The 12910-nt window shown below is 44.3% G+C and overlaps 1 protein-coding gene across 7 annotated transcripts in view; it reads right to left on the bottom strand.

Annotated features, from left to right (window-relative positions):
* Positions 1-12910, bottom strand: part of lmf2b (lipase maturation factor 2b) — a 65393-nt gene that overhangs the window by 2344 nt on the left and 50139 nt on the right. For 3 of the 7 annotated variants that reach the window (XM_013133142.3, XM_013133144.3, XM_013133143.3), the window contains 3 exons: positions 12677-12845; positions 12061-12172; positions 4845-4953 (listed from right to left, as the gene is read on the bottom strand). In XM_013133142.3, coding sequence (XP_012988596.1) covers positions 4845-4953; positions 12061-12172; positions 12677-12845 — 390 coding nt within the window. The other 4 variants (XR_004575220.1, XM_020042955.2, XM_020042954.2 and 1 more) reach the window with 4 other exon arrangements.

Here is a 12910-nt window from a genome sequence, read left to right as displayed (position 1 = left end):
GAACAGAAAGGTTAAAATTAAGAGCCCACTGCAAATTGAATGCTTCTGTTCCTCAATCAAAACTTTCCTTTAAAATAGTTGAGTATCAAGAGCATCAGCAATTGTGGGTTTGATTACAGGCTCAAAATGTCCAGAAACAAGGATTTTGTTTTCTGAAACTCATCTATTCTTGTTTTGAGAAATGAAGGCTATACCATGTGAAAAATTGCCAAGAAACTGAAGATCGTATACATTGATCTTGTACTACTCCCTTCATAGAACTGTGCAAACTGGCTTTAGACCAGAATAGAAAGAGTAGAGGGAGGTCCCAGTGCACAACTGAGCAAGAGGACAAATACATTAGAGTTAAGTTTCAGAAACAGATACCTAACAGGTCCTCAACTGGCAGCATCATTAAAGAGTACCTGCAAAACACCAGTCTCGGTGTCATCAATGAAGAGGCAGGGTTCATCTACAGTTAAGCAGAGTGGCCAATAAAAAGAAAAGATGGGCAAAAGAACACAGACACTAGACAGAGGAAGATTGGAAATAAATGTTATGGACAGACAAATCCAAATTTGAGGCGTTCGGACCACAGAGAACGTTCGTGAGATGCAGACAAGATGAAAAGATGCTGGAGGAGTGCTTGACACCATCTGTCAAGCATGATGGAGGCAATATGATGGTCTCGGGGTGCTTTCGAGGGGTAAAGTAGAAGATTTGTACAGGGTGAGCTGCATGGTCAAGTTGCCAGAAAGAAGTCTTTACTGTGCCAATGCCACAAAAAAGCCTGGTTACAATATGCCCAACAACACCTTGACATGCCTCACAGCTTGTGGCACACTTATTTGGAGTGACAAGACCAAAATAGAGCTTTATGGTCACAACCATAAGCGCTGTATTTGGAGAGGGGTAAACAAGGCCTATAGTGAACAGAATACCATCCCCACTGTGAAGCATGGGGGAGGCTCACTGATGTTTTGGGGGTGTGTGAGCGCTAAAGGCACGGGGAATCTTGTGAAAAATGATAGCAAAATTAATGCAGCATATGTTATCATAAAATACTGGCAGATAATTTGCATTCTTCTGCATGAAAGCTGCGCATGGGACGCTCTTGGACTTTCCAGCACGACAATGACCCTAAGCACAAGGCCAAGTTGACCCTCCAATGGTTACAGCAGAAAAGGGTGAAGGTTCTGGGGCAACCATCACAGTCTCCTGACCTTAATATCGTCGAGACACTATGTGGAGATCTCAAACGTGCGGTTTAAGACTTTGCATGACCTGGAGGCACTTTGTCAAGACCAATGGGCAGCCATACCACCTTCAAGAACAGACAACTATTACAAAATACTGCATGCTGTCATTGATGCTAAAGAGGGCAATACACAGTATTAAGAACTAAGGGTACGCAGACAGGGATCAGTTCATTTTTTCTTTGTTACCATGTTTTGTTTTATGATTGTGCCATTCTGTTATGACCTACAGTTGAATGTGAATCCTATAAGAAATAAATGTTTTGCCTGCTAACTCAATTTCTTTACAAATGGTACAACATCATCATCATCTTCCGGTTATCCGGGGCCGGGTCGCGGGGGCAGCAGTCTAAGCAGGGATGCCCAGACATCCCTCTCCCTAGACACTTCCTCCAGCTCTTCTGGGGGGACACCGAGGCGTTCCCACGCCAGCCGGGAGACATAGTCCCTCCAGCGTGTCCTAGGTCTGGAACACCTTCCCAGGAATGCGTTCCAGAGGCATCCGAAACAGATGCCCAAGCCACCTCAGCTGACCCCTCTCGATGTGAAGAAGCAGCGGCTCTACTCTGAGCTCCTCCCGGGTGACCGAGCTTCTCACCTTCTCTCTAAGGTATCGCCCAGCCACTCTGCGTATCGCCCAGCCACCCATTTCGGCCGCCTGTATCCGGGATCTTGTCCTTTCGGTCATGACCCAAAGCTCATGACCATAGGTGAGAGTAGGAACGTAGATTGACCGGTAAATCAAGAGCTTCGCCTTGCGGCTCAGCTCTTTCTTCACCACGACAGACAGATACATCGACCGCATTACTGCAGAAGCTGCATTGATCCGTCTGTCAATCTCCCGTTCCATCCTTCCCTCACTCATGAACAAGACCCAAGCTACTTAAACTCCTCCACAAGAGGCAGGCACTCTCCACCAACCTGAAGTGGGCAAGCCACCCTTTTCCGATTGAGGAACATGGCCTCAGATTTGGAGGTACTGATTCTCTTCCCCACTGCTTAACACTTGGCTGCAAACCGTCCCAGTGCATGCTGAACGTCCTGGTTTGAAGGGGCCAACACGACAACATCATCCGCAAAGAGCAGAGACGAAATCGTGTGGTCCCCAAACCTGACACCCTCCGGCCCCTGGCTGCACCTAGAAACTCTGTCCATAAAAAAGACAAACAGAACCGGGGACAAAGGGCAGCCCTGCCGGAGTCCAACATGCACTGGGAACAAGTCTGACTTACTGCCGGCAATGCGGACCAAGCTCCTGCTTCGGTCGTACAGGGACCTGACAGCCCTTAGCAAAGGACCCAGGACCCCATATTCCCGAAGCACTCTCCACAGGATGCCGCAAGGGACACAGTCGAATGCCTTGTCCAAATCCACAAAACACATGTGGATTGGTTGGGCAAACTCCCATGAACCCTCCAACACCCCGTAGAGGGTATCGAGCTGGTCCAGTGTTCCACGGCCCGGACGAAAACCACGCTGTTCCTCCTGAATCCGAGGTTCTACTATCGGCCATATTCTCCTCTCCAGAACCCTTGCATATACTTTCCCAAGGAGGCTGAGAAGTGTGATCCCCCTATAGTCGGAAAACACCCTCCGGTCCCCCTTCTTAAAAAGAGGGACCACCACCCCGGTCTGCCATCCCAGAGGCACTGTCCCCGACCGCCACGCGATGTTGCACAGGCGGGTCAACCAAGACAGCCCCGCAACATCCAGAGACTTGAGGTACTCAGGGCGGATCTCATCCACCCCCGGTGCCTTGCCACCGAGGATTTTCTTGACTACCTCTGTGACTTCAGCCCAGGTGATGGACGAGTCCACCTTTGAGCCCTCATCCTCTGCTTCCTCAATGGAAGACGGGACGGCGGGATTGAGGAGTTCCTCGAAGTACTCCTCCCACCGCCCGACGACATCCCCAGTTGAGGTCAACAGCTGCCCACCTCTACTGTAAACAGCGTTGGTAGGGCACTGTTTCCCTCTCCTGAGGCGCCGGACGGTTTGCCAGAATCTCTTCGAGGCCAGCCGATAGTCCTTCTCCATGGCCTCACCAAACTCCTCCCAGGCCAGAGTTGCCTCCACAACCACCCGGGTTGCAGTCCATTTGGCCTGCAGGTACCCGTCAGCTGCCTCAGGAGTCCCACAAGCCAACCAGGCCCTATAGGACTCCTTCTTCAGCTTGACGGCACCCCTTACTTCCGGTGTCCACCACCGGGTTCGGGGATAGCCACCTCGACAGGCACCGGAGACCTTACGGCCACATCTCCGAGCGGCCGCTTCGACAATGGCGGTGGAAAACATGGTCCACTCGGACTCAATATCTCCAGCCTCCCTCGGGATCCAGTCGAAGGTCTGCCAGAGGTGGGAATTAAAGATCTCTCTCGTTCCCAGGAAACCCTTAAAGTACGCTTGGGCCTGCCGAGTCTGTCCAGCTTCCTCCCCCGCCATCGGATCCAACTCACCACCAGGTGGTGATCAGTTGACAGCTCCGCCCCTCTCTTCAACCGAGTGTCCAAGACATACGGCCGCAGGTCAGATGAAACTACAACAAAGTCGATCATCGACCTGCGGCCTAGGGTGTCCTGGTGCCACGTGCACTGATGGACACCCTTATGCTTCAACATGGTGTTCGTTATGGACAAACTGTGACTAGCACAGAAGTCCAATAACTGAACACCGCTCGGGTTCAGATCAGGGGGGCCGTTCCTCCCAATCACGCCCCTCCAGGTGTCACTGTCGTTGCCCATGAGGGCGTTGAAGTCCCCCAGTAGAACGATAGAGTCCCCAGTCGGAGCACTTTCCAGCACCCCTCCCAGAGACTCCAAGAAGGTCAGATACTCTGCACTGCCGTTCGGCCCGTAGGCACAAACAACAGTGAGAGACCTATCCCTGACCCGTAGACACAGGGAAACGACCCTCTCGTTCGCCGGGGTAAACTCCAACACATGGCGGCAGAGCTGGGGAGCTATAAGCACACCAGCCCGCCGCCTCTTACCATGGGCAACTCCAGAGTGGTGAAGAGTCCATCCTCTCTCAAGGAGTGTGGTTCCAGAGCCCAAGCCGTGCGTAGAGGTGATCACGACTACCTCTAGCAGCGAGGTGACATTCCATGTCCCTAGAGCTAGTTTCTGTGTCCAGGGATCGGGCTGTCTAGGCCCCCGCCTTCGACTGCCGCCTGATCCTCTCCGCACCGGCCCCTTATGGTCCCTCCTGTGGGTGGTGAGCCCACGGGAGGGCGGCCCCACGTCGCTCCTTCGGGCTGAGCCCGGCCGGGCCCCATGGGGAAAGGCCCGGCCACCAGGCGCTCGCGTACGAGCCCCAACCCCGGGCCTGGCTCCAGGGTGGGGCCCCGGCTGCGCCATACCGGGCGATGTCACAGAACTCAATTGTTTTCATCATTAAGGGGGTTTTGAACCGCTCTTAGTCTGACCCGTCACCTAGGACCTGTTTGCCTTGGGAGACCCTACCAGAGGCATATAGCACCAGACAACATAGCTACTCAAACCCCTCCACCACGTTAAGGTGGCAAATGGTACATTTATTACTAATTATCAAAGGTTATACAAACTTTTGAGCATAACTGTATAAAATGTGGCCAAAATCAAAAAGGCTTACCGTGAGTCTGTGTTGACTGAGCATAGCCTTCAGGATGGGGTCACCCAGCTGCACTGTGGGATAGAACTCCTCAACAAAGTGTCTTCTCCACCACGCTTTAGGAGTAGACCTGATAGGGCACACACAACCGATACTGTCAACACCATATAGAATTTTTTTTTTTTGTGTTTGGTTCAATTCCGGGAGTACTGAATTCTGAAAATGTATATTCTGTTGCATACTGTTAGAAGATTTTGTGAGTAACAAGCTACAGATGCAGTAATGGAATTTTACAAATAATAAAAACTGTTTAAACGTCCCATTATGGGCTAGACATGCTGTATTTGTTAGTATGTAGATAATATAAGAATAATCACTATCATACCTCAGTCATTATCAACATTTCCAGTTTGAAAGCCTGTGGTTCTGATTGTTGTACAGGTGCATGTCAATAATAATTATAATAAGTTATTTTTTTTCAGTATTTCAAATTAAAAGTGACACCTTCATATATTCTATATTCATTAAACAAAGTGAAACTTTTTGGTTTCAATTTTGATGATTATGGCTTACAGCACATGGAAATCAAAAATATAGTATCTCAAAATATTAGAATAAACCAGAAAAGGAACCAGGCAAGCCTAGTTCAGCCGGCCAGCAAACAATTATAAACTAGTGTAAAATTGTACAAAGATTACTGTAGATACAGCCTACCTATAATGAAAACAATGACCCCATTCACTCCATGGCTGGTTCATTTCTTTAGAAAACAACAGTAAATGGGTCACTGTAATACAATTCTCTTGAATAAATGAGATTCATGGTATTACTGAGTGGATATACAGTGGGGAGAACAAGTATTTGATACACTGCCGATTTTGCAGGTTTTCCTACTTACAATGCATGTGGAGGTCTGTAATTTTTATCATAGGTACACTGTACTTATTCAACTTAAAAAATCCAGAAAATCACATTGTATGATTTTAAAATAATAATTTGATACATCAGAAAAGTAGAACTTAATATTTGGTACAGAAAACTTTGTGGTTCATTTGACTTGAGTGGGGGGCTCCAGGTGGGAGAGTAGTCAAGGTTAGTTTGGGCTCACGGCATGGGGTGTGGTAGGATTAAGTGTATTTCACCATCACTAGTTCCACCAATATTAACGAGTGTGGGTGTGTGAGGGTGAGTGGGTGTGTATGTCCTTACAGTCACCATGGTGCAGGGTCCTTGGGTTATTAGTGTGAGAATCTCTACCTCACCCTCCTGTTGTGTTGTCCTTTGTTAATTGCCCTGATCTATTGTGTAATAGCGTTTTAATTAGAATAAGAAAATAAAGGTTATATTACATGTGGTACCTTTTTAATATGGTCCACTGTGATATCTAAAATAAAGCAAGGCTTGGCCTTTGAACTGGAAAGCGTGACTCTGTTATTCATTTGTTTGCAGGCTTGGGACCAGAACGTCGCCACGCTGGTGATGGAGATTCTGATTACCTTTTCCAGCAGGATTTGACTTCTTTGCTGGCGAAGAGCCAGCAACTTGCCAGAAATGATGGAAGCTGAGGGACAAATATGTAATAATAAAGAAGAAATTGAAAAGTACCTGAGATTATTATAATGCTTTCTTGGCTGTCCGGGCACATAAAACACTGTGAAAGACTCCAATTTTGGCAAGGACACAAACAAGGTAAGTTCAGTTTTTCAAATTTCTCAATTCAGTGTTGATTACTTCTACTACAAAATTGGCTAACTGGCCAGCACATATTAAAGATTCGTATTAGCAACACCGTAAACAAAAATGAAACTTAGTTGATGTTTTTCTCATTACAGAAATTTCTCTCTATGGACTGGGAGTAAAAAATGTTAGAAGTGATAAATGTTGTTGCCCTTACTGGATTCGGTCTACCACGTGAGAGGCTGCGTCTTTAACCACGGTTATATACATTTGCCCAGTCGCTAGACACCATTAAGCATTGTGTTAAACTGACTAATGTTTCTTATTAAGTTTACCATCACCACAAATAGCATCTATGAACTGTATGGCTTTTGCCACTGGTTATTTTAACAGCCTATTAACCAGTAATAGGCTTACTAGTATCTACTAACTTACTAATTGGAATAGTCATAAGAATTGAGCAATTGCTAGCGAGACTGAAGATACATTTTTCCCTGCCAAAGCTCTATCATGACACAAACATATTGGTTTTTCTTTCATTCGTGAATGACATTGGTACAATAACTATCAATATAGGTGACGATAACTGACTTTCTTATCAAGTGAAAAGAGAGAATCGTAGAAACCCCCACTCTTTTACTGCCCAAGGGGTTTTGATTAAGCCTACGTAACCCCCAAAAGCATGCATGGATGCATACTTCAAAATTCCACCAGAAATAGTTGCAATACTGTATAACCGTAAACAGTTTTATTTTAGGTTTACTATAACGTAGATACTGAAGGTTAGAGCCAGCAAGGTTTTTGTCTATCCGGAACAAATCCTAATGCACAATTTGTTTTGACTGTGAGGAGATTCTAATGTGGGACCTATAGTTTGCAGTCCCGCTTCTCTAACCACTACACTATTTAACAAGGGGTAATCAGTCAGTCATTTTATTGTGCTGGGGGACATGAGGGATGTACTACTAACTTTTCTCAGTTTCCTCCAATTTTAAATTTTAGAAGGAGATGAGGTCCTGGTCCACACCTGCGGATTACCTGGTTTGGGGGGACCGTTGCTGTTCCTGTCCTTGTCCACCTGGTCATACTTCTGACCTAGTCTAAAATCAAATATACTCTGGATTTAGCCAAGAGAAATTTATTTATTATTCAAATTGGACTCTTAATATCTCACCCGGCACAGCCAGAAGAGGACTGGTCACCCCTCTGAGCCTGGGTCCTCTCTAGGTTTCTTCCTAAAATTCGACCTTCTTAGGGAGTTTTTCCTAGCCACTGAAATTCAACACTACTGTTGTTTGCTCCTTGGGGTTTAAGGCCGGGTGTCTCTGTAAAGCACTTTGTGACAACTGCTGTTGTAAAAAGCGCTTTATAAATAAATTTTGATTGATTGATTGATTGATTCAGTAAGAGAAATTAGCTCTTCTTGGCCAGCTCCGCTTACGCGGACAAGCAATAAAAATATTACTTTTATACGACGACAGTGATATTGTGGCATATGTTTAAGGTTAATGAATGCAGGCATATTCCTGTATTCATGTAATACAAGCATACGCCTGTTTATTTTCAGTAATCATGTACTGCAGGCTTGTTATGCCCCCCTCCCCCCTTCAGGACGAGTAGCCCAGTCGAATAGTAAAATGTGGTCATTGCATATGTAGCAGCAGCTCATCAATCCTAGTCACCTGAAACTGACCTGGACTTGTGTAACTTTACCTGCTGCATCAGTTGACCCCGAGGCTGAGAACCGACCATCATCAGAACCTGCCGTCTAATTACCAAAGACCTGTCTACCAAAAACAACCTAGGAGTGTCTCTCCAGGTACATCCTCCCTCTACTCCACTTCATGCTCCTCGAGAGCACCAAAGAAAATGAGGAAGAAAGATTACCTGACAGCTCAATTTAAACATCTGTATCAGCGCAGAAAAGAGAGGGAAGAGAGACATGCCATGTTCACTGCAGAGCTTGATGACGATATTGCAAGATTTTGTCACACTATAGGTGACCTCATACGCGAACTGCCACAACATAAAAAAGATCTAGCCAAGTTCAAAATCCATCAGCTTTCATTTGAGATGGGGAAAGAAAGCGCTGGAGAGACAACTGGCTGAAGACAATGTTTGAATACACACCCCAATGTGGCTAAAGTACTCTTTTTCCAAAGTGGATAAATCACTTTTGTTTGTGCCTCACGCAGTGCAACACATCTCCTTCGTGTAGAGTTGATCAGGATGTTGATTGTGGCCTGTGGAATGTTGGTCCACTCCTCTTCAATGGCTGTGCGAAGTTGCTGGATCTTGGCAGGACATGGAACACGCAGTCGTATACGCCGATCCAGAGCATCCCAAACATGCTCAATGGGTGACATGTCCGGTGAGCATGCTGGCCATGCAAGAACTGGGATGTTTTCAGCTTCCAGGAATTGTGTACAGATCCTTGCAACATGGGTTTGTGCATTATCATGCTGCAACATGAGGTGATGGTCGTGGATGAATGGCACAACAATGGGCCTCAGGATCTCGTCATGGTATCTCTGTGCATTCAAAATGCCATCAATAAAATGCACCTGTGTTCGTTGTCCATAACACACGCCTGCCCCATACCATTACCCCACCGCCACCATGGGCCACTCAATCCACAACATTGACATCAGCAAACTGCTCACCCACATGATGCAATACGCGCTGTCTGCCATCTTGAAACCGGGATTCATCCGTGAAGAGAACACCTCTCCAAATTGCCAGCCAACTCGCCTGAACTGAACCCCATAGAGAATCTCTGGGTTGTTGTGAAGAGGAAGATTATTCACTAGACCCAACAACAGATGAGCTGAATGCTTCTATCAAACCAACCTGGGCTTCCATAACACCTCAGCAGTGACACAAGCTGATTTAATTCATGCCACGCCACACTGATGCTGTAATTCTTGCAAAAGGAGCCCCAACCAAGTATTGTGTGCATAAGCTAATATACTTAGGAAACCTTTGCAGGTGTTTTGAGTTAATTAGCTGATTAGAGCTCTTCTCAGGTTGACATTTTTGTGTTGTACATTTTGTATTCTAACATTTGGAGATAGTGGATTTTTTATTTCAATGAGTTGTAATCATCAAGATTGGCTTTCAAAAAAGGCTTGAAATATTTCACTTTGTGCAATGAATATAAGATATGAACATGAGACTTTTTGATTTAAATTATGGGATATTCTAATTTTGAGATGCACCTGTAGTTCACAATTTGAGGTGAACCATTTCAGATCAGACAGCAATACTTTGACAAAAATCCCAAAACACATTTTCAATATACTAAATCAGTGTCCCCCACTGATCACTCCTGTATTTCAATGGCACGTTGTGTTTGCTAATCCAAGTTTATAATATTAAAAGGCTATATAATCATTCAAAAACTTTTTTGCGATTACAGTTGGGCTCATAAGTTTGCATACCCTCGTAGAAATTGTGACATTTTGGCATTGATTTTGAAAATATGACTGATTATGTAAAAATGTTATGATTTTATATTATTTAAGGATAGTGATCATATGAAGCCATTCATTATTACATAGTTGTTTCACTCCTTTTTAAATCATTGATAAAAAATGTAAAAAAGAAAAAAGAAATGGTCCTGATCAAAAGTTTACAGACACACAGGCAAACATTTCAATTAAAGGTGAATTTCCCACACCTGTGGCCTTTTAAATTGCAATTAGTGTCTGTGTATAATCTTTAGGTAATGGAACTTTATAAAGATGGAAAAGGATATAAAAAAGATATCCAAAACCTTGCAAATGCCAGTCTGTACTGTTCAATCATTTATTAAGAAGGGGAAAATTTGGGGATCTCTTGATACCAAGCCAAGATCAGGTAGACCAAAAAAGATTTCAACCAAAACTGCCAGAAGAATTGTTCGGGATACAAAGAAAAACCCACAGGTAACCTCAAGAGAAATACAGGCGGCTCTGGAAAAAGACAGTGTGGTTGTTTCAAGGAGCACAATACGACATTAATTGAACAAAAGACTGCACACACTGTCATTGATGTTAAAAAGGGCAATACACAGTATTAAGTACTAAGACTTTTGAACAGGGGTCAGTTAACTTTTCCTTTGTTGCCATGTTTTATAATTGTGCCATTCTGTTATGACCTACAGTTGAATGTGAATCCCATAAGAAATAAAATACATGTGATTTGCCTGCTCACTCATGTTCTTTACAAATGGTACATACAGCTCTGGAAAGAATTAAGAGACCACTGCATTTTTATGCTTTCTTTTCCAAAAAAGTTGAATCCTCACTCAAAACTTTCCTTTAAAATAGTTGAGTATCTAGAGCATCAGCTAGTGTGGGTTTGATTACAGACTCAAAATGTCCAGAAACAAGGATTTTGTTTTCTGAAACTCATCTATTCTTCTTTTCAGAAATATAGGCCATACCATGTGAAAAAATGCCAAGAAATTGAAGAATTTATACATTGATCTTGTACTACTCCCTTCACAGAACTGTGCAAACTGGCTTCAGACCAGAATAGAAAGAGGAGAGGGAGGTCCCAGTGCACAACTGAGAAAGAGGACAAATACATTAGTGTTTAGTTTCAGAAACATACCTAACAGGTCCTCAACTGGCAGCTTCATTAAAAAGTACCTGCAAAACACCAGTCTCAGTGTCATCAATGAAGAGGCAGGGTTCATCTACAGTAGGCAGAGTGGCAAAGAAAAAGCTGTATCTCACTGTGGCCAATAAAAAGAAAAGATAGGCAAAAGAACACAGACACTGGAAAGAGGAAGATTGGAAATAAATGTTATGGACAGACAAACCTAATTTTGAGGCTTTCGGACCACAAAGAACATTCGTGAGATGCAGACAAGATGAAAAGATGCTGGAGGAGTGCTTGACACCATCTGTCAAGCATGATGGAGGCAATATGATGGTCTCAGGGTGTTTTGGGAGGGGTAAAGTAGAAGATTTGTACAGGGTGAAAGGGATCTTAAAGAAGGAAGGCTATCACTACATTTTGCAATGGCATGCCATACCCTGTGGACAGCTCTTGAAGCCAATTTCCTCTACTATATAGGGAAGAAGCAGTCAGCTGGTATTCTGTCAATAATGGAGTGCCCAGCACAATCACCGGATCTCAACCCTATTGAGCTGTTGTGGGAGCAGCTTGACCATATGTTACATAAGTGCCCAATAAGCCAATCCAAGTTGTGGGAGGTGCTTCAGGAAGCATGGGGTAAAATCTCTCCAGAACTAGAATGCCAAAGGTCTGCAAGGCTGTTATTGTTGGAAATGAGGATCCTATGACGAAAGCAAAGTTTGAAGGACACAATTATTTCAATTAAAAATCATTATTTCTAACAATTTTTCCTATAAATTTTGCTATATTTCCTATTCAAGCTAATTTCATGTATGTTTTCATGGAAAACAAGGACATTTCTAAGTGATTCCAACCTTTTGAACGGTAGTGTACATTAACTAATGCCTCATAAATGATTTCATGAGATGCCACAGGAAGAAATGAATAGGTTAATTCACTCTGTTCATTCACATTTCCAGTGCAGGCTACTTACCCGTCCTGTGTAGTCTGAGTGAACAAGTATTTGTAGAGTCTGGCTCGGATGTAGCCTGGAGGGGCCTGGCTGAAGGGGTACTGGACTGAGTCTGTCTGGATCAGCCTCACCACTGGGACACAAGGACAAAGATTTAAGATCCTTAGCCTAACCCTAACACAGTGATTAGATAGATCTCTACCCCAAAAAACATTGCACATAGCCGTGGAATGTTGGCAATATACCAAAGTCTCAATAATGGCAATATAGCAGAAATTCTGAATGATGATTGGTTGAAAGCCATTGCTATATGGTCTCACATAATGTACCATGGCTTTCAACCAATCACCATTCAGAATGTAAACTACCCTCTTCATAGAAGTCTGTATAGGTCTGACGTCAAATACCTTTTTGTAATTCTAATTGGTTTGGTAACTGCTTAACTATAGCAATAAGACAGATCAGGGGTTTCCAGTATATTGCCAAATACCACAACTAATTGCAATACTCAGACACTGATAGACTGCGCCGAAGAACAACTCTTGGTGTGCTGTATATGGCTAGTATACTCTTCTGGTGTCTTATAGGTTAAGTACAAGGTAAAGCAAGTAAGTACTCCTGTGTAGTGTATACAAACCATCCTTGTTCCCATGCAGGAGGCGGTGGACAAGGCCAGTGAACCAGGGGCTGTGTTCAGCCGTTCTTTGTGCTGCCTGGCTCATCTGCCAGTCTAACCGTGGCAGGTGGGGTGTCACCACTGGAGGGGCCACGTCCACTTTCCCTGGCTTGTACATAAACTCTATCTCCTAGGATGGCCAATGGGGAGAAATGTAAATTGAAACATGTGAATGATAATTTAGCTTTTCAAAAT

Source organism: Esox lucius, chromosome 23 (assembly GCF_011004845.1).
Source record: "Esox lucius isolate fEsoLuc1 chromosome 23, fEsoLuc1.pri, whole genome shotgun sequence".
Taxonomy (NCBI): Eukaryota; Metazoa; Chordata; class Actinopteri; order Esociformes; family Esocidae; genus Esox; species Esox lucius.
This window is presented reverse-complemented; position numbering and strand designations above follow the sequence as displayed.